The sequence below is a fragment of the Chenopodium quinoa genome, unplaced genomic scaffold (genome assembly GCF_001683475.1).
Source record: "Chenopodium quinoa cultivar QQ74 unplaced genomic scaffold, ASM168347v1, whole genome shotgun sequence".
NCBI lineage: Eukaryota > Viridiplantae > Streptophyta > Magnoliopsida > Caryophyllales > Amaranthaceae > Chenopodium > Chenopodium quinoa.
The window spans coordinates 4,311,359-4,329,665 of NW_018742733.1; the positions used below are offsets into that span (position 1 = coordinate 4,311,359).

The window sequence follows — 18,307 nt, forward strand, 5'->3', positions numbered from 1 at the left end:
ACCACCTAACACTCGATAAGTAATCAAGATGTCAACAATATCGCGCATTCTCTCTTATAGAGCCTAGTCATGCATTAAAGTTTCAAGGTTGATCAAAGGAGCCTTACATTGATCTCCCCTTATTACACTGGCAATTTCGCCAAATGTTAGATAATTAATCTTGCATCTTACATTACCATCAATTTCTTTTATAGTAAGCCTGGAAATATTTTGATAATATTAACAAAGACGACCAGATTTTAGAAGAATTACATCATTACTAACATCTAAAGAAAACTTTTATTAGCAACCGTAAATTATGAGACATGTCATGGTAAAACTTAATCCAGGACAATACCATTGATATCCCCTGCCTTAAAATATGCTAATAAATTAGAAGAAACGATGATTATATACACCTGATAAACAATAATGACTCCCAGCAAAAACAAAACCCAGGCCCCTAAACCGAAATTATAAAATGAGGGTCAGTGCACAGCACACATCAGTTGAATACACTGTCAATATCTAATCATTGATCCAGCCTCCAGATGAAGAATAAGGATGGTAAGGATTGGCAGGACCTGGGATGAAGCCCCCCATTGGAATGCCAGGATGTTCATGCCTCGGACCTGGATGATGGTTGTAGAATCGAGAATCAGTGGGCCTGGGGCCTATATCAGGAGGACCATGAACAAATCCAGCACCACCACCCATCATAAGGCTCGGTTCATCCAATCTAGCACTATATTTATTTATAGCTGACATATGATCCACTCTGTTATGGAAAAGAGATGGTTCTGGCATGTATGTTGGTGCTGCAAACCGTTCAGGGGTTTCACTGTGAGACTGGTTTATTCCATATCCACGAGGGTGGTGATAATTGGGAATGGGGCCTGCCTCTTCAGTCCATATCTCTCTCCTGTTGGGATAAACATCACCTTGTGGATGGTACTTTGCCACTGTGTCATGATAGTGAGGATTCCCAATTCTGTAATTTGTAGCCCCTGGGTGATCATGATCATGAACATGAACTGGGCCTCCACTCATTACATTCGAAGGGGACTCGTACATAGAAGTTGGATTCTCCACGGAAAATCGTCTCTCTTCGTGATGGATAGGCTCGAAGTTTGGAGATCCTGGATGATACCTTAAATTGTGGGGTTCCCTTCTGCCTCTTTTATCAAAAGGAGAGTGATGGGGAACTTCATGACGAGTATTATCTGGAGTAAAACGTTGACGTTTGTAGTCTTGCGAGGACTCAACAGGCCGTCCAGCTACATGCATCATTTCACGGCGCCTCTTTTTCTTTTCATTCTTCTTACTTTTACTATTCCCTGGGGTAGCCTTTACTTGTTTGTCTATACTATGATCCTTGCGAGCAGATTGCTTCTCAAGATCTTCATTTCCACCTACAGCTCTGTCCTTCGGACCTTCAGGTGGATGAGTTTGTGGGGAAGCATTGTCAGCCTCCTTTGCTATAGAACTCTGACCGTGATTCTTGAATGACAAATCACGATCTAGCCTATTTGTCGGGTCGTTCCTAAGAAACATAGTGACGTAAGAAGGTGAAACACAGAAACATTCTCCATCCTTCAAGATTATCAGAGAAAACAAAGTATTCAACTTGTCACAGTCAAGCTTGCAATATTTTTTAGTACATTCTATTGGTGGGAACTGGGAAGAGTTTCAAATCATAGTTTTGCATCGGCATGTGTGTCATGTTACTATGGGGCACTTGAAAACAACGGAGGGAGTATCAATTTAAGAAATTTTCTTTACGTCTTCAAAATTTTACAGCTCTATTGGTTAGAGGGAGTATTTGATAGCTCAAGAAATAATTCCAAGACAACTAGCTTATTATTAATAAACTACACAGAGGCCCTATACACTAAAAACAGGTTTTTAATCAATAAAATTGAAAAAAACACTTGACAATCTGTAAAAACCAGTTTAAAAAGCAAAAGTAAATTAAGTTGAAGTAAAAAAAAAATGGTGAAGCAAACAGGACCTAAAGTTTTTTGCACCACCCAAAACACCACAAAATGCACTGACAGGATACAAATGGATGGTTCTCTTACCCTCCCACACCCTCAAGATGCAAGGACAGTTTTTAGACTGATGGGCTGGCTCTCACCTCATCTAAGACACCAGTAAAAAAATTCCCATTTGCCACAGTAAATTAATTGCAAGAGCAAAAGAAATTGTTTTTGCTACTGAAGAGGCCTACTGGATTACAGGGCAAGGAAAGAGAACAACAACAAAGCCTTATTCCCAAAATGATTTGGGGGGCTAACATGAAACGTCATAAGGAATTGTACGATATAAAGAAAAGGACATAACAAAATCATCATTTAAAGAGTTTGAAAAAAGATGAATAAAGTGTGTAAACAAAAGAGCAATTAAGAAAAATTAAGGGAGTTTTAAAGGAGGAACCAAGAAAAAAATTCAATAAGGTTTTAAAAGTGTGGTTAAAACATTGAAGAGGGTAAGAGAGGAAGAAATAAAAAAGGTAACCCATTTAGGTTTAAGGAATAAGGCAAGGAGCATCCCACAACTTCTCATCTGTACTACCTTTATGCAATTTGACCAGCTTACCAAAACTGGGTATTATTCGCACAGGTGCACAGCTCAAGCTACTAAAAATCCCCATACCCACAAAACCCCTTCACAATATCTGATATCCAGTGAGCATACAAATCTAAGTAGGAATGGCAGATAATGAGCTGAAACAAAAATGGGATAACTGTAGCTCACTCTGTTTTCTGTCCATGCGGATGATTATGCTTCTTTGCTATTTCCATATGTTTAGCAGTCCAATCTTGGCGACTCCAAAGATAGAGGACAGGTGCTACAACGTTCCAATCTTCCAATTGTTTGTCATTTACGTCAACCGATCCGGGAAGATAGAAAGACTGCAAGGAAAAGGGGCATCAAAAAAGATATGCAACAAAAAACTGTAAATAGATAGGTAATTCATACAAATTTCAGATTACCTTTCCAGAGAGTTTATCTTTATTCTCCCAGACCAAATCATAAGGAGGTTTCTTTTTATCTAGCCTAAACACACAAAAACACAGATAAGTACACACACACACACCAGAGAGAGAGAGAGAGAGAGAGAGAGAGAGAGAGAGAGAGAGAGAGAGAGAGAGAGGGGAGGGGGGGGGGGTGAACAATACCTTTCTGTTTCAGGGGGGACAATAAGAATAAGGAGCTTTGGCTTAAATTGAAGGGCCTTGTTTATGAACTGGTTTGCCTTGCTTGCTTTAACCCCAAAAGGAGGATTTAGCCCCATGATCTGATCCAGCGTTAACAACAAAGCAGGAGAAAATTTTCCAAGATTAATAAATAATTGACTCAAAGTATCAAACTGATAAATTTTCATGAAAATATTTCTCACCAACTTCGACCCCGTTGGCAATTCATTAGGTTGAACATCCATCCAATCTCTTGTCTCAAAGCAGAAATCATTCTGTAGAGGTATTCATTACAATCACTTTAACGTGATAAAAATCAGAGAACAAGACGAGCTATAAGAGGAAATATAATAGCCTTGGTCAATTCAATAAGCTGAAGATAAGATTATGAGCAAGAGATACTTTGAAAATTCATGAAATTTTTTTTCAAGGCATAGGGATCATCAAAAAGGAGACTGAGGGAGGGAAACAGATGATGAAGGGGGAAGGCTGAAAGGTGCAATGAAGTTGCAAGTGGACCACAGGCTGAAAATTAGAGGGTTCAACCAAAGCATCTCTGGGAAGTACACATGCTTTAACTCCAGCTTTGTAAAGCTAATTTATCATACAAATGCCACTGGCCAAAAGCAACATTCTGCTCACACCAGGAGATGGGAAAGGATTCCAGTTCAAAACAAAAAAAACAAAAGGCAAATATGGTCCATCCTGTTGTTTCACCCTATCTTCACTGCATTTACCTCACAATAATTCTTCTGCATCCCCCTCTACTTAACCCTCTCATATCTCCATTGCTCACTCCACTCTTTGCTTGCTTTCATTATTATTTGATTTTTCTTGAATTCTAATTACACACAGAAAATATGTAATACCTCTCATTCTCACCAAATATTACTCTGTGATTTACATGTCCACTTGAGCTATACTTCAAAACAAATCCATGAAAGAAACTATGGAATACATGATTTTTGGTACGAAAATCTTGGAGGCTCTTCAAATCTTTATCGATCATCACAACCAAATCCCAATCCTAAAGCATCAAGGTGATACCACAGTAGTAATACCATTTCTTCCCTACAACAGATAACATGGCTTTGGGAATATTTACACATAAGTTCTAATCCAAGGTGGTGGGCAATTTGATTGTTGGTGATTAGGTGCAAAATTAAGTATCTAACATATTATCCTCTCGGGAAACAGGGGTGAAACAATAAGCATAAGTCCTACAGAATACACATGGAATGACAAAGGATAAGTCTCTACCCTTGAATATTCTGCGAACACTCAAATTTTCAAATATAGCCAAATTGCTGGAAAAGTTTAGGAGTTCTGTAAAAGAAGAAAATACAGGTAAAGCAATTCTCAAAACACTTATTAACAATCATTTCTCATTTTCAAAATCTTCAAATGTACTCTAAAAACTATTACAATCAAACCTCACTTCAAATACCCCTTAATCTCATATCACGTCTCAACAACAATTGGGAAGAACAACTCATCTCCAAAAATTTTGTGCACTAAGAAATGATCAACTATTTGGGGACAAAGGGGGTGATTTGCTCAAGTATACAAAAACTGCAGTAAGTTATAAAACAATGCAATGTTAAAATGAAAGAGTTCATGTGAAAGCAAAAAAGAAGGCACACAAAAATTTTTAGATAATCCCACTTGTTGAAGTTTCACCTGCAAACTCTCCTCTATTGAAGAATGGTGTTATTCTAAAGTAAAGAAGAAATTGAAGACTACACTAGTATGTGAGTAGATGATAACTGTATGATATTAACTCTTTTTAAAATAATTGACAAGGCACAAGCACATCAGTACATTAAATATAAGTATGAAAATCACCAACTTGAATCTCCAAAATCCGACAAAATATTTCCTAGTTTGCCAATTAATTTCACTCTGTCTTCAAAATCCAACAAAACATATGTTAAGGGATGTTTTGTGGGGTTTGAAGCGAGATTCGGCAGTTTAGCAACTGTTAAGGGATTCAGAGGGTAAGTTTGTCAAATTTGATCCCCAGACACGTGTCACTTATAGTAAGTAATTAAGAAGTGCTTTTATCACATAACATTGGGGTTAACAGCGACAAGTACATCACCAAAGTGACAATACATTCATTCACAAAAATAAAAATATTGAAAACACAGGTCACTCTAGATCAAGGTAGCAAAGTTCAGCTCTGGATCTGGATTAATGAATCAGCAACAAGGGTAAACCTCGAATAAGAAGTTTGGCAAGTGGAGAGCATGTTATTATGGGTTCAGAAAAAACCTTGTCATACTATTGGAAAATTCATGAAATCACTACAGCTAATATGTCTCATATGTATTAATATATATGACATACCTAAACATCTGACTGCAAAAAAAATTATTAAGTGTTATAACTTGATATACAACAACAACAACAAAGCCTTAGTCCCAAATGATTTGGGTCAGCTAACATGAATGGTCATAAGAAACCATATGATATAAAGAAAGGACATAACAAGAGTATCATTTGAAAGAGTTCGAAAAAAATGGTGACTAAAGCAAGCAAAAGAAAGGGCATCCAAAAAAAAATTAAGAGTTTTAAAAGAGAACCAAGAATAAAATTTGAGAAAGATTTAAAGTGGTGGTTAAAACATTGGAGTAAACAAAAAACATGAAGGTTTGGGAAAACTTTAGAAAAGGAAATCAATACAATTCATAAAACATTAGTGGGATTAAATAATAGATATATAATCACGACACATCGTTGACGTGAATTTTCTCCCTCCACAATGCCCTATCCAATACCATATTTTCCTCAATCCCCAAAGCACTCATGTCACTCTCAATCCCCTCTTCCAAGTTTTCTTAGGTCTTCCCATACCTCTCGCGATCCCAACACTTGGTACAAGTTAAGATAGCCAAGGAAAAAAATATGTAATTAGAATACCTTTGGCCTGAAAAGATCATAATTTTTGTAATTGCATTTTCTCCCCCTAGTTTCAAGCTTTTCTTTCATAAGCTGGCTGAAATCATTAGCTCCACAACAGAAATCAACTATCTGTTCAAAATGTTTTAACATACAGCAAAGCATTAGTAATATAAGAAAGAACTACATCGAGAGTTTTAATAAGTAACGGAAAGCCAAAAATACCCACTACCTACAGCACATAACAAGCGTAAAAATCAACTAGCTTAAACATGCAAATACTGCATACTACAAACACAGTTTTAGCACCAAAATTGCAAGAGAATAATTATAATTCATATATTATCCAATACCATATGTAATTACAAACTATTGCAATTGATTTGAAAAGAAAATTGCACATTACAAATCCAAGTAACACCTTCAATCAGTAACTACCAACAGGTGTAACTGTTGCGAGCTTTTTTTTCTCAGAATAACCATGAAATGATTGAGGCCAAGTCAGCAAAGTCATTGAATCTGAAGGCACCAAATACTAACATTTCCACTGCTAAATCAATACCCTCAAAAGTCAAAACAGAGAATCACCAAAAGTTCAATACCAATTAATACCCAATATTGAATTTTCGGGAATGGAGGTAAGCATAAAAGATCTATCACCTTGATATTAATGAATGATTTTTACAGGACCTACTATAACTAATAATATAAAGCTGACCTCACTTATCAAATGTAGGTTGCGCTTAAAGAAACTGCTACTAACTAATACTATTATATATAAAAAAAAAAAAAAAAAAAAATAATAATAATAATAATAATAATAATAATAATGATTTAAGTATATAACAAACATAGTGGAAGAGTACATAGCAACAGAAACTCATACCATGTCATCGTCGTTGACATACCAATGAAGTAATTCAGCAATCTGCATACAGAAATGATGCTTTCAGAAAACCTTTCAGAGAGTTTGCTTGTATAAATTACAGAAATAAATAAATAAATAAATAAAATAATCCAAGGCAGTGCTATAACATTGCACATCCTTCGGATAACCTTATTTACCTACTAACAAGGATAACTTGGATGCATAGACGTGCACATCAACATAATAAGAAGCTCATTTCAAGGGTATGGTATATATTATTTTCAAGGAAGTAAGCTCATTCATACAGAACAAGGTTTCAATGACAAACCAGAAGACTTTGCCAGAAAAGGCAAAAGTTGACTAGAAGCTTGAGCAACACAAAGCCAGGATTACCCAAAAATAAATAAAAGTAATAGTCAAGCAGGCAGGAAATAGGGGTTTAAAGAGTCCAGGGCTACAGCCCACAGGCTTTTGCTTTAGGCCCTGAAACTTTAAACTTACCTTACCGCCCACTTGGAAAAAGTATTAGAGATCAGAGAGCTAATACCCCAAAACCTGAGCCAAAAACATATCTATCCCAATCTATTCCACATTTGCTTGACCCCCCAGGTAAAACCGTAAAACATAAACACTGTCAAGAACTAAGGTTTTATTTTGACATTCTTGCATGACTAATAGGATCAGACTTAGTATAAAACATAAAGTTCTATTTATAATAATGGAGATGGCATTTCCTGTTCAAGAGAATCCCGATAATTAAAAATGTAATTTCTGAACATATATATCCTCAATAAATAATCAGATAAACTCTCAATTACTCCTGCATCCAACCCAGATTTGTTTATGAGGAAACAACACTCCAACGTATTGGATGGGAAAGCAACTTCAACTACAACTTTTTGACTCCATTGCAAATCATTATTTACACTTTCATTCTTCCAAAGTTCCAAATTCATCAAACTAGATGGGAGGCAAGGGTAAGCAAATTAAATTAAGAGGTCGGTATCTCTTAACAATCCCATAAACTTTTCCTTGCATCTTTTCTGCAACCAAACATAATATTTTAGCAGCTTTAAAGGCAATGTCTTTCTTTTCTTTTATGAAAATTAAGCAGCTTATGCAACTGAAATTTAAGCAAGAGCTTATTTGAATATGCTATGGGCTCACCCTACACCTCCAGAGCTTTTTACATGGAGCAGGAGAACTCCATGGGGTAATACTAGATATATATGATAAGGATAATGTTAGCTCATAGCAAAGTTTAGTAGATGGCATCAAGGTCTTTATGTACGAATTTGTTAGAAAAAAGCTTTGCTACGCCAGTAACAAGTAATAATAATAAAGGAAAGTGTGATAGATCAGCCAAGAACAGCCAAATAACAGAGAAAAAGCAATAGACCAGTAAAATAGAGAAGAAATATTGAGGCTTTGACTAACAAAACAACGGTTTACACAATCGATAGGTTTAGCCTATCAAGCTCTATAATGACTTGAGGTCACAACTCTCCAAATAGTGACTTGAGGTCACAACTCTCTCAAGGAAGGATTCACTCCCAAATCTCTGCCTACTTTTTTTCCTTTCTCCTCTTTCTGTTTTTATACTAAGGCTAAATAATATTAAACTAATAATACTAGACTTCCTACAGTGCCCTTCCTAAAGTTAGTCTATTACAGAAAGCTGTAATACCGAAGAGGCATGTGAAATGTAGAGACAGAGCATAGAAGGAATTATCACCCTTTGAAGAGTGATAACTTTGTAAGTGTTAATTATACTGATCTTCAATAAAAGTAGTTCACTTTTCCACTGTTTTTACTGCTTCCTTGAGTTACAGCATAATTCTCATAATTTCCTACTGTTCCAGTTTGGTTCTAGCAAATTTCCATATTAAATCAAGAAAATTAGTAGAAATACAATTCACCAGCACCAATATGACTTTTTACCAATAAAGGCATAAAATTAAAATTCATCTAAATCAAGTGGTAGAATTACAATCACAATAAAAAAACATTCAGAATTAAAGAGCTAGATAATTCTTACTCACTGAGTAAATAATATCAGAAAACAGCTTACCTCCTTTAGCTTTTCAACCTTAGTAAAATGACGACCATACGAAGTATAGCGCATACCATAGAGGAAAGGAGCAAGGTGAACTCTAAGCTTGCTCTGCAAACAAGAAGGATGCAGCATACAATCAATGTTAAAATATTTTTTTGATACCAGAGTAGCTGACAATATGTAGCCAACTAAAGCATTAAACTACAGTCAAAACTCAAAAGCAAAACAATTATGCAATCTTAATCACAAATCAAAAGATTTATTATTTCCCCGATATAACTGATATAACCTTCCTAAATACTTAGGTCTTCGATAACTGCAACATGAAGCCCATTTGATGACAAGACCCTTTGGGGGGGGGGGGGGGGTCAAACTGAATGTATATTAGGGAAAGTGGAAATAGTCCCTAAACTTTATAAGGATAAAGAACCTTGCATCTAAAACACAATCAGCCAGTTTAGGGCTTGTTTGTGACCATTTTTTGTTATTAGTTTTCTGTTTTTTTTAAAAACATAAAAAAAAGAAACATGAAAAAGTTGTTTCCACATAATTGTTGTCAATTTAAAAAAAAAAAATCATGATATTAATAAGTTTGACCAATCTTCAATTCATTAAGACATATATCATATGATTTTAAAAAACAAAAAGCCAAACATCAGAAAACTACAGCAATACAGAACAAGCCCTTATATTTTGGTTACAAGGTTTCAAAAATAATACTTCCTCCGTCTCTTTACTTGCAACACCTAGGCGCACCTTAAGACCCTAAAACCTCTCCAATATGTTTTCTAGACTAATATTGTACTTAAAGCTACATATCACATCTATTATAAATGCATAAAGGGAGGCATAATTTGACAAAAATCATCGCTAACTCATTAAAACGCGGAAATATTAGACAAGTACTTAGAGACTAGTTAGAGTAAGACATAATTAGCATAATTTAATTAAAAGATAGAAAGAAAAGCAAACATAGTGTAGTGGATGGTCTCTTAAAGCACTAAAGAGTCTTTAAATCAACATCAAAGTCTTCAACATCTTCATTATCCACATCTTCACCAATGTTCTCCTCCCACTCCTCCTCCTCCTCATCATCATCAATCACCATTGGTCCCTTCCCTTTATTCCCTCTAGATGATGATAGGGCATTGTTTCTAACCCTTGATGCCCCTCTAGTAGCATAGGAAGGCTCATTGGCCCCGGTGGCTTTACTAACCGCACTCCATGTCATTAAACTAGCATTGATAATTTTTAGTTAAGGAAACATATAGTCATTAGAGATCTTGTTACACTTTAGACCTGCCTCAATTTTTACTTTCGTAAAATACAAATTTATATTTATTAATAATTAAACTTACAGGTGATAGAAATAACAAGCGTGAAATGAGATGTGTATCAAGTAAAAAGAAACAAAGAAAGTAACTTTTTGGAAGAGCTTAGACCTTCGATCAGTTTAAAATCCTGAATTTGACTTTTGAGTGTTTGCCAACCAGCTTAAGGGGCCACAGGTTCCAATAAAAAGCACTTTTACACAATGCTCAGTTGCTCACTAGTCACTACTCAAGCTTGTTGACTAGGCTATTAAAATAAGACCTAAATAAATATACTTTAAACAATTGAAGCTTTTAAGGCTTCTTTAATGGAAGAACAAGATAAAATGTTGAAGAAGTATAAGATGAATCAAACTGGTATAGTAATGGGATAGCCGATATAGTCACATAGGGAATGCCACAAAAATTTGTGGACCCCGTTGCCCCCTTCTATTTCTTATCTTTTTTTTTTTAATCCTTAATGAGTTAATGTTGTACAGCCGTAAATGGGTACCTTTAAAAAATTTCATTATTTTTTTAAGTTATTTACCCGTAAGGCCGTAAGTCAAATTTTCTTTATAAAAATATACAAGTATCTTAAAATTTTCCAACACTTTGCCTGATATAAGGATCTAAAAAATTAGTCAAGACACTTTTTGACCGTATCCCCATATCGGTTATTTTTTGAATCAGAGGATCCTCCAATCCCTAATTGGATACGACACGTCGACACCCAACTCGAATCTGTGCAACATAGATGGAGGTATTAACCCAACAGAGAAATGATGCAGAAAGTAGAAGTCAGAAGAAATACTTCCTCCTTTCTTTTTTACTTGACCCGCTTTGACTTATACACTATTCACCACTTCTCTTTTGACCGTCTTTTGTTAATAATATGTAAGGAAAAAAATATAAATCTAGGGTCTTATTAAATTTGTCTCAATAAGTACTATCATAATATATAACTTTTATAATTTTAACTTTAGAAAAAAAAGTTATTGATCGTTAAAGTTTTGCATTGACGAGTGTGATAAAAGAAACAAGTCAAGTAAAAAAAACAGAGGAAGTATAAAAGTAATGCAAAAGCCCACAAAGTCTACCAAGAAATTGTTGGGATGAAACTTTTTATGGGAACAAAGGAGTAGTATGGAAAACCGATAATTTGGAGTTATATGACAGAAGAGACTCTTGCTGGACTACCTAGACTTTAAATATAACCAAGGATGTAAAACATTGCAGAAAGTTGTGGCAAATATAGCTTAAGAGTAAATTGATCACTAGAAGAAACTACTTTCACTTCCCACCACCAAAATACAGCAGCAACCACTCCATACTTGTGGAATTGTGGTTGGATAGAACGGCAAAATAAAATATTCAATAGCTCTCAAAAACCTCATAAACTATGAAATCAAATAGCATAGCAAGAAAAGTAGTGCATAACACAGCAATGTACAGAAACTACCTTCCAATTGATCATATTTTTAAAAACTGATTGGTCACAGGCTTTTTTTATTTCTACAACACTGCTTCCTCCATCTAGTTTCTTAATTGCTTCACGAACAGCCTACATACAACACAAAAATGAACATACAGTGTCAAACAGTCAATAGCACAACCCAACTGCTAGGATGTAATGGCACACTGGAAAAAGCAACAACAAATGTCAATTTAATTTTCTCAAAATAGGTCAAGAATTATACATCACATGACTTTAGCACTTTCCCCTCTGTAATACTCTTACAGGGTTCCATTTTTCGCTTATAATCACGGCTAGAAATTAAACTCTCATGTTTTGCAATGATATCATCCAAAGTGATTATAGACGAAGCTTCACTCATCAAATTGAGAATCCTGCATTACGAAACCATACATTATCACCAAAATAAACACACAGCAGAATTTTAATTAGCTAAGCTGCTGGTCATAGAACTTGTAAACTCCTCGGCACAAAGAATATAAATAAAAACATTTAGAGAAAGCAAACTCAGAAACCTCACACCAGGAATAAACATTACCATCTTTCAGACTCAGAATCTAATTTTGGCACAAAACTGTTCACGGCAGATTTACTTGTTTCAGAAGATTCAACCACTGCGAGTTTCTCAGTCTGGAAAGGCTTGAAACACTTGCGTTCTTCAACTGCAAAAGATCCATCAATGTTTGTCAAACCAGACTTCTTTTCAGATGGTATCTTCTTGGATAAATTACTTTTTTGCAATTTAGGAACTCTTCTGTCAATCTTTTTATCGGAATCAATGTCTTCAACAGCCTTTTTCTTAGACTCAATGGCAGGTAAAGCCGGAGAAGATGCCTTCAAAGAAGCCATTTCCTTTTTTACTGCAAATTTATCTTCCTGCAAAACTCCTACAGAGGGCCCTGTCTTCTTTTTTGTAACACCAGGAAAGATAATATGGTCCCTTGAGGGAGTCCCTAAATCATCCCTAATCTTATGCTTCCTGGTGTAAAAAAGAACATTGAAAAAAAAAAAAGTCACTGTTTGAAGAATTATACTATAACAATGTGACAAATATATACAATCCAAAAAAAGCTTGGCAGCAGAATTTTAAATTCACTCACAAGCAATATATCAAAATGCGGTCTACCAATAGGCCTTCCCAAGCCCTTTGTTCAATGCCTGCATCTTCATCTTCTTCAAAAGCTATCTTCCTGGTGAGAGGTAACATAAACAGATCAAGTGACAATCTAAAAGGACCGGTGCTAAAAAACCTAAAATTAAAAATAGATTTTACCTGGGTAAACATTTTTTGTGATATGCCTTTGGACAACGTCTACAAACAGCCATCTGCAGTTGAGGGTTGCTCTTATCCTCCGATTGTTTACAGACACAGCAAGTATGAAGGGGGCATGTAAATGATTCTCCCAAACGGATCTTATCTGCAAACTCTTTAGCAGCATCTTCATTATTCCCATGTAGCCGATTTGCAACACAATGGGGATGATAGAAGTATCCACAGGTTGCATTAATACATTGAAACACCTGGGGAAAATAAAATAGTTGACACTCATAGAGACACCACAGTAGAGACATTTTGCACATTTGGAGAATTCATATAATCATATAGACAGACCATGTATACTTTGATGCAGCATATCTCAATTCTACATATAGTTGATAGATGTAGCTCAACCATGTATTCAAGTTTCTGAGATACAGAAGAAAAGTTTCTAGAGACATGGAAGAAAAGATAAGAGTAAAATAAAAACAGAGACCAGTCATCCAAATTTTAAGGTTCTTGTTGCGCACTCAGACCAGACTTGTTCATCTAAAAATATTAGAAAATAAAGAAAACTGAACTGTACACACCCAACAAAGTCAAGTTTTCCAACAAATTCAATCCTGAAATCACTCAATGGCCACATTGCATAAGAAAAGATATCAAAAACAGCTTGTTTAATTGCTCACAACCTTTCTAGTTCCTTATACTACATTGTAAAATAGAGTAGCCTTCTTATGCAAGGTACATCAATATATTTATGTCACAAAAAACAGTGAAAGATGTGTACGGACAGCCAGAGATAGAAAAGTAATAAATGAGCATATAAACAGAAAAGGGTGAGCAAGAAGCAAAATCTTAATTTATCGAGCAGATACCTTGGCACCAGTCTGTTTATCAGAAGACCCTAACTGCCCACAGGAGAAGCATTGATGCTGCTTATATTGACAATTTTGACACTTGAAATAAGGCAAAGCCTGCAAGGTAACACTTCATATCAAGTTCCACAAAATAACAAAAGTGCAAATTAATGTTGATAAGCAGAAGCTAGTAATTCATTTGACAATGAGAATAAAATGAAAGGCAACACACCTGCACTTCCATCTCAGTAAAACCAAGAGAGACGCATTTTGACGGTTTACCGGCTCTTCGAGTAGCATGAAAGGATCTCATGCAACTTCCTTCACAGCTGCATTTGAACAAACAAAATATAAACTAACCATAGACATATCAACGTAGTATACTGTTTCAAGTATATCGTGTCCCAATCCATAAGCTGTAATTTACATATGTTACATAGTGAAATATCATGTAAGCAGCTATACACTAAAATCAAACTGAATCATTTCCTACTGCTAATCCGCCATATGATTTTCACAGAAAAGAACAGAAACCAAAAAAAAGCTATATATAAAAAGAAAGTGAAATAAGGCCTCCTGGAAGAAATGATGCATCAGGGGTAAGGGTGGGACTGTCGATTTGGGAAGGTAAAAGTGGGTGGGACAGCTGTCTGCTAATTCTGTTTTTTTTATGTTTTACTTTCACTTTAGATTATTTTCTTTGGAAAGGTGCATAAAGCACGTGAATAAACTTAATATCACATGTCAATGTGTCATGTACAAAGTATATCATTTTGGCTTTGGGCCTTCTATTTTTTAGTATCAATGATTTTTTTTTTTTATCTAAAAAATTTCCAACACTTTATATACTAGCAGTGTCCAAAAAATTAGTCAAGACTCTCTTTTGAGCGTATCCTCGTATTAGCTATTTTTTGAATTGGAGGATTGGATCCTCTGATCCCTACTTGGATATGACACCCAAAACATAGTCCAAGATCAATAATACAAGATGATATACATACCACAATAAGGGACCTCCCTCATCACATAAGGAACAAACTGAATCAAAAGGCTCATCCTCATCGTTTTCCTCATCAGACGAACCACCTTCTTCACTAGAGCCAACTTCGTCATCACCAGAACCATCCTCGAGATCATCTGACAAACAATCATCATCACTAACCACAAACTCACTTTTTCCTTTAGCTAAAACATCCTGTGTAACCAACGGGCCCGCATAAGCATAACGTGCTATGATGCCACTTCAATAGAAAGAAAAACATAGAACAAAAATATATAGGAAGTGCTAGATAGTAAATAAACAAACCTCATCAGTTTTATGCTTCTTCTGCGGGTTTTTCTCAAGAAATGCCATTAAGCACTGTCCAGAGCCATTCTTTGATATTAAACTAAAGAATACATGACAAAAATAATAACAAATAACATAAACTAGTACCATAATACATGTATTTGATCATCAAGGCAGATAAAAAATTAGCGTATAGACAATGTGAATAGAGAAATATTGCAAAGCACATCCATAGTATAATTTTCACAAGTCATATAATAGAAGCCCCGGGTCCTCGAGAAACTAGCAAAAAATTAAATGGTGTTACAACTAGTTAGTGGCCTACAAGAATGAAAGGAGGCAAACAGAAAAAAGTATTGCAGATGATTAGCAATATATAGAAAGAACAACTGAATTGTAACAAAATATAGCCAGTTTTCAACAAACTCAAATGAATATTTTTTTAGCTCAGGGATAAGGAAATATATTAATTAAGTTGTTTGGTCACAAAATTCCAAGATATGCAATTTTTCTTCAACTTTGTTAGCTCAATTTCTCCTCACTGATAATCCATTGCTTCACGCTTTCTTTCACAATCATTCCACAATGCATTAACCTTAAGACAAATCATTGCTTCCCTATACTCACCACTTTCAAACCATCTTTCTCTCCCCTCAATCAGACAATCACCCATTGACACCTCCCTTCTTCCATAAACCCCACTACTCCCTCCCCTAGCCCACAGTTACACTCCCTTTTGACTTTCTCCATCACTCACCAGACAACTCAGCCCTTACCCCTCCCACAAACATCCATTTTCTTCACAAACCGCAATCCCCAAGAATTCATCCAAAATACATATTTTTTTTCCTTGCTTAATTTCCCAAATCCATATAAGTCAAACATTTCCCAGCCACAGGCCCACAGTCACCAGATTCCTCAACTTTCTTTGACCTCCTGCAACTTTTTTGTTGTTTCAAAAATCCCATATATGCACCAGTGATACAATTGACACTCCCTTGCCCTTACTCTTATTTGACTACCTTACCCCAATGCTTGCCCCACTACCACCCTTCACTTTCTTTTGCCTCAGCCTACACCAATCCACCACCGCCGCCCTCCCTCTTTTCAAACCCCTCCCCAAAAAATACCCACCGGCACAACCTGCAATAACTCCTTGTCATCACAAGTACAGCGATACCTTCCAGTCTTCCACAGGTTACCTAGATTTTGGCTTTGTTGAGATCATTAATTACTAATGCTACTATCACTTAAGGATTAACCCTCGTTTACCATCATCTAAGAGAACATTTTGGTATCTTTTTTCTATCAAGAAAACCCACTATGAAATAAAGAAAACCCAAACAATAATGATGAAGCAAACAATTTACACAATTCAACAAAAAGAACAAATTGGTATCTTTTTTCTATCAAGAGCTTTGCATCAGGTGAATGGTTATTGGTAAAATCCCTATGTGATGATAGAAAACTGATTTATAAGCTTAACATGAGTTTCACATCATTAGAAGATTTTACTTCTATGAAATTCACTAAATCTTTAACCAAAGCATAAACAAAGGAACATGTGTTGCAGACAAGGAACATGTGCTGGTCAAAGGAATGTTAAATCAAACTATCAAACAGCAAAAAAATGTCTATTGTCAAATACATAAATAAGGTTGATACAGCAGATGAGAGTGTCATGAGACTGACATACCTTTGATGTTTTTAATGATTTATCGTGCTTCACAGCTTGCTCGATTAAAGCCCTATTATGAGTGAGGTCTTTTGTAGAAGGGATGCTATCATACAAGCTACAAATCCGAAAAGAGGGTGAGAAACTATACTTCTATAAATGCAAGCATAAGGAATTTCCTATTTACCATTAAATACCTGAAAGTATCTGATAACTTGTTCCTAACACGACTCCAAGCCCACTCTGGCTTTCGTTTTACAACATGAAGAAAATTTACGGTTATCAACACCGTCCTAATATATTCCTCATAACTTTGCCTAGGTTTTTGAAGTTTGATCCAGTTGTTGTCCTTAGAAAGAACCGATATCTCCGGTTTTACTCCGGAGCAATCAAATTTCCAAGCTTTCACAGGCTTAAAGATTTTATCCAGCCCACCATCAGCATTACCACGAACGTATATCGGGCTTTCCGCCCCCTGCTCGGTCTCACTTGAATTCCAGTTCACAGGCAGAACCGAAAATGAAATCGGTTCCTCACCATCATCAACAAAGTAGTAATTTGTGACGGATTCCGGCAACTCTTCCATCTCATCATCAGAAATTGCCATATTCTCAACCTTTGATGATTAACAAGTTATTAAAATAAAAAACCTAACTTCAACAAAAAAAATCCTAAAACACCTTCCAGTAAACCTTTAAAGAAATTGACAAGATAATTTAGCATCAATAAACAAACAGAATCAACCACAAATTCACAATCAAACAATGATAAATTCATGATAAATAAAAAAAATTTGAAAAACAATTCACGATATACAGAAGTTCTGTTATCAAAGCAAATTGCATGTAACAAAATTCTTGCAACAAAATCGCTTCAAAAATATCATAACTTTGTTAATTTTAAGCAATAATTCAATCATTTGCCTTAGAAGAACCCTAAATTGACTATTATAAAACGATAAACCCTAAATTGACTATTATAAAACGATAAACCCTAAATTGTCGAATTGAAATTCGATTGTTAAACGAAAGAAAGAAAAAATTACCTCGAAAGTAGCTTCAATGGAGCACGCTTCAATGGAAGAGAAAGCGGTGAGTACTACGTACTGAAAAGTTATTGAAGGAAAAAAGTGCGAAAATACAAGTATAATGTCAATCGTCGGATCTAATTTATATCGATGGTCAAAATTAGCCCTATCGCTCCTTTTGTGTTTTAACAAATGTTACAATTTGACCGATATATAGTTTTAGACAACTTAATTGACTAAAATAAAATAAGAGTGAAGTAAGACAGTTAGGGTTTGATCACATTTACTTAACTAAACTAAACTGATTAAAGCTGAGCTGAATTGAACTGAACTAAACTAAACTGATTGAAGCTGAGCTGAATAACTTTTATGGTATTTGCAAAAAATCTTTAAGTTATTAGAATGAAA

At 35.3% G+C, this 18,307-nt stretch overlaps 1 protein-coding gene across 2 annotated transcripts; it reads right to left on the reverse strand.

Annotated features, from left to right (window-relative positions):
• Positions 1 to 146: 146 nt before the first annotated feature.
• On the reverse strand, positions 147 to 18,011 carry LOC110723952 (protein ENHANCED DOWNY MILDEW 2-like). 2 transcript variants are annotated; one of them, XM_021903366.1, is made up of 20 exons: positions 17,918 to 18,011; positions 17,070 to 17,488; positions 16,894 to 16,990; positions 15,216 to 15,269; positions 14,911 to 15,104; positions 14,142 to 14,238; positions 13,928 to 14,026; positions 13,065 to 13,312; positions 12,892 to 12,981; positions 12,330 to 12,770; positions 12,015 to 12,165; positions 11,777 to 11,878; positions 9,020 to 9,112; positions 6,967 to 7,008; positions 6,102 to 6,212; positions 3,383 to 3,454; positions 3,162 to 3,280; positions 2,976 to 3,039; positions 2,737 to 2,894; positions 147 to 1,522 (listed from the first exon to the last, which is right to left on the reverse strand). In XM_021903366.1, exons 2-20 carry the CDS (start codon positions 17,477 to 17,479, stop codon positions 508 to 510), a joined length of 3,657 nt encoding a protein of 1,218 aa, XP_021759058.1. In that variant the 5' UTR covers positions 17,480 to 17,488; positions 17,918 to 18,011; the 3' UTR covers positions 147 to 507. The 2 variants fall into 2 exon arrangements, with proteins under 2 accessions (XP_021759058.1, XP_021759059.1); XM_021903367.1 differs by lacking the exons at positions 17,070 to 17,488; positions 17,918 to 18,011 and having other exon boundaries at positions 15,216 to 15,297; positions 16,894 to 16,980.
• Positions 18,012 to 18,307: the final 296 nt, after the last annotated feature.

Bases quoted from the DNA above. Each gene is read 5' to 3' on its own strand.
- LOC110723952 (XM_021903366.1), bottom strand. From the start codon at position 17,479: ATGGCAATTTCTGATGATGAGATGGAAGAGTTGCCGGAATCCGTCACA. The intron at 6,213-6,966 runs GTATGAGTTTCT...CATTTTGAACAG, and splicing joins ATGTCAACGACGATGACATG to ATAGTTGATTTCTGTTGTGG. The intron at 1,523-2,736 runs GTGAGCTACAGT...TATGTTTCTTAG, and splicing joins CCGCATGGACAGAAAACAGA to GAACGACCCGACAAATAGGC.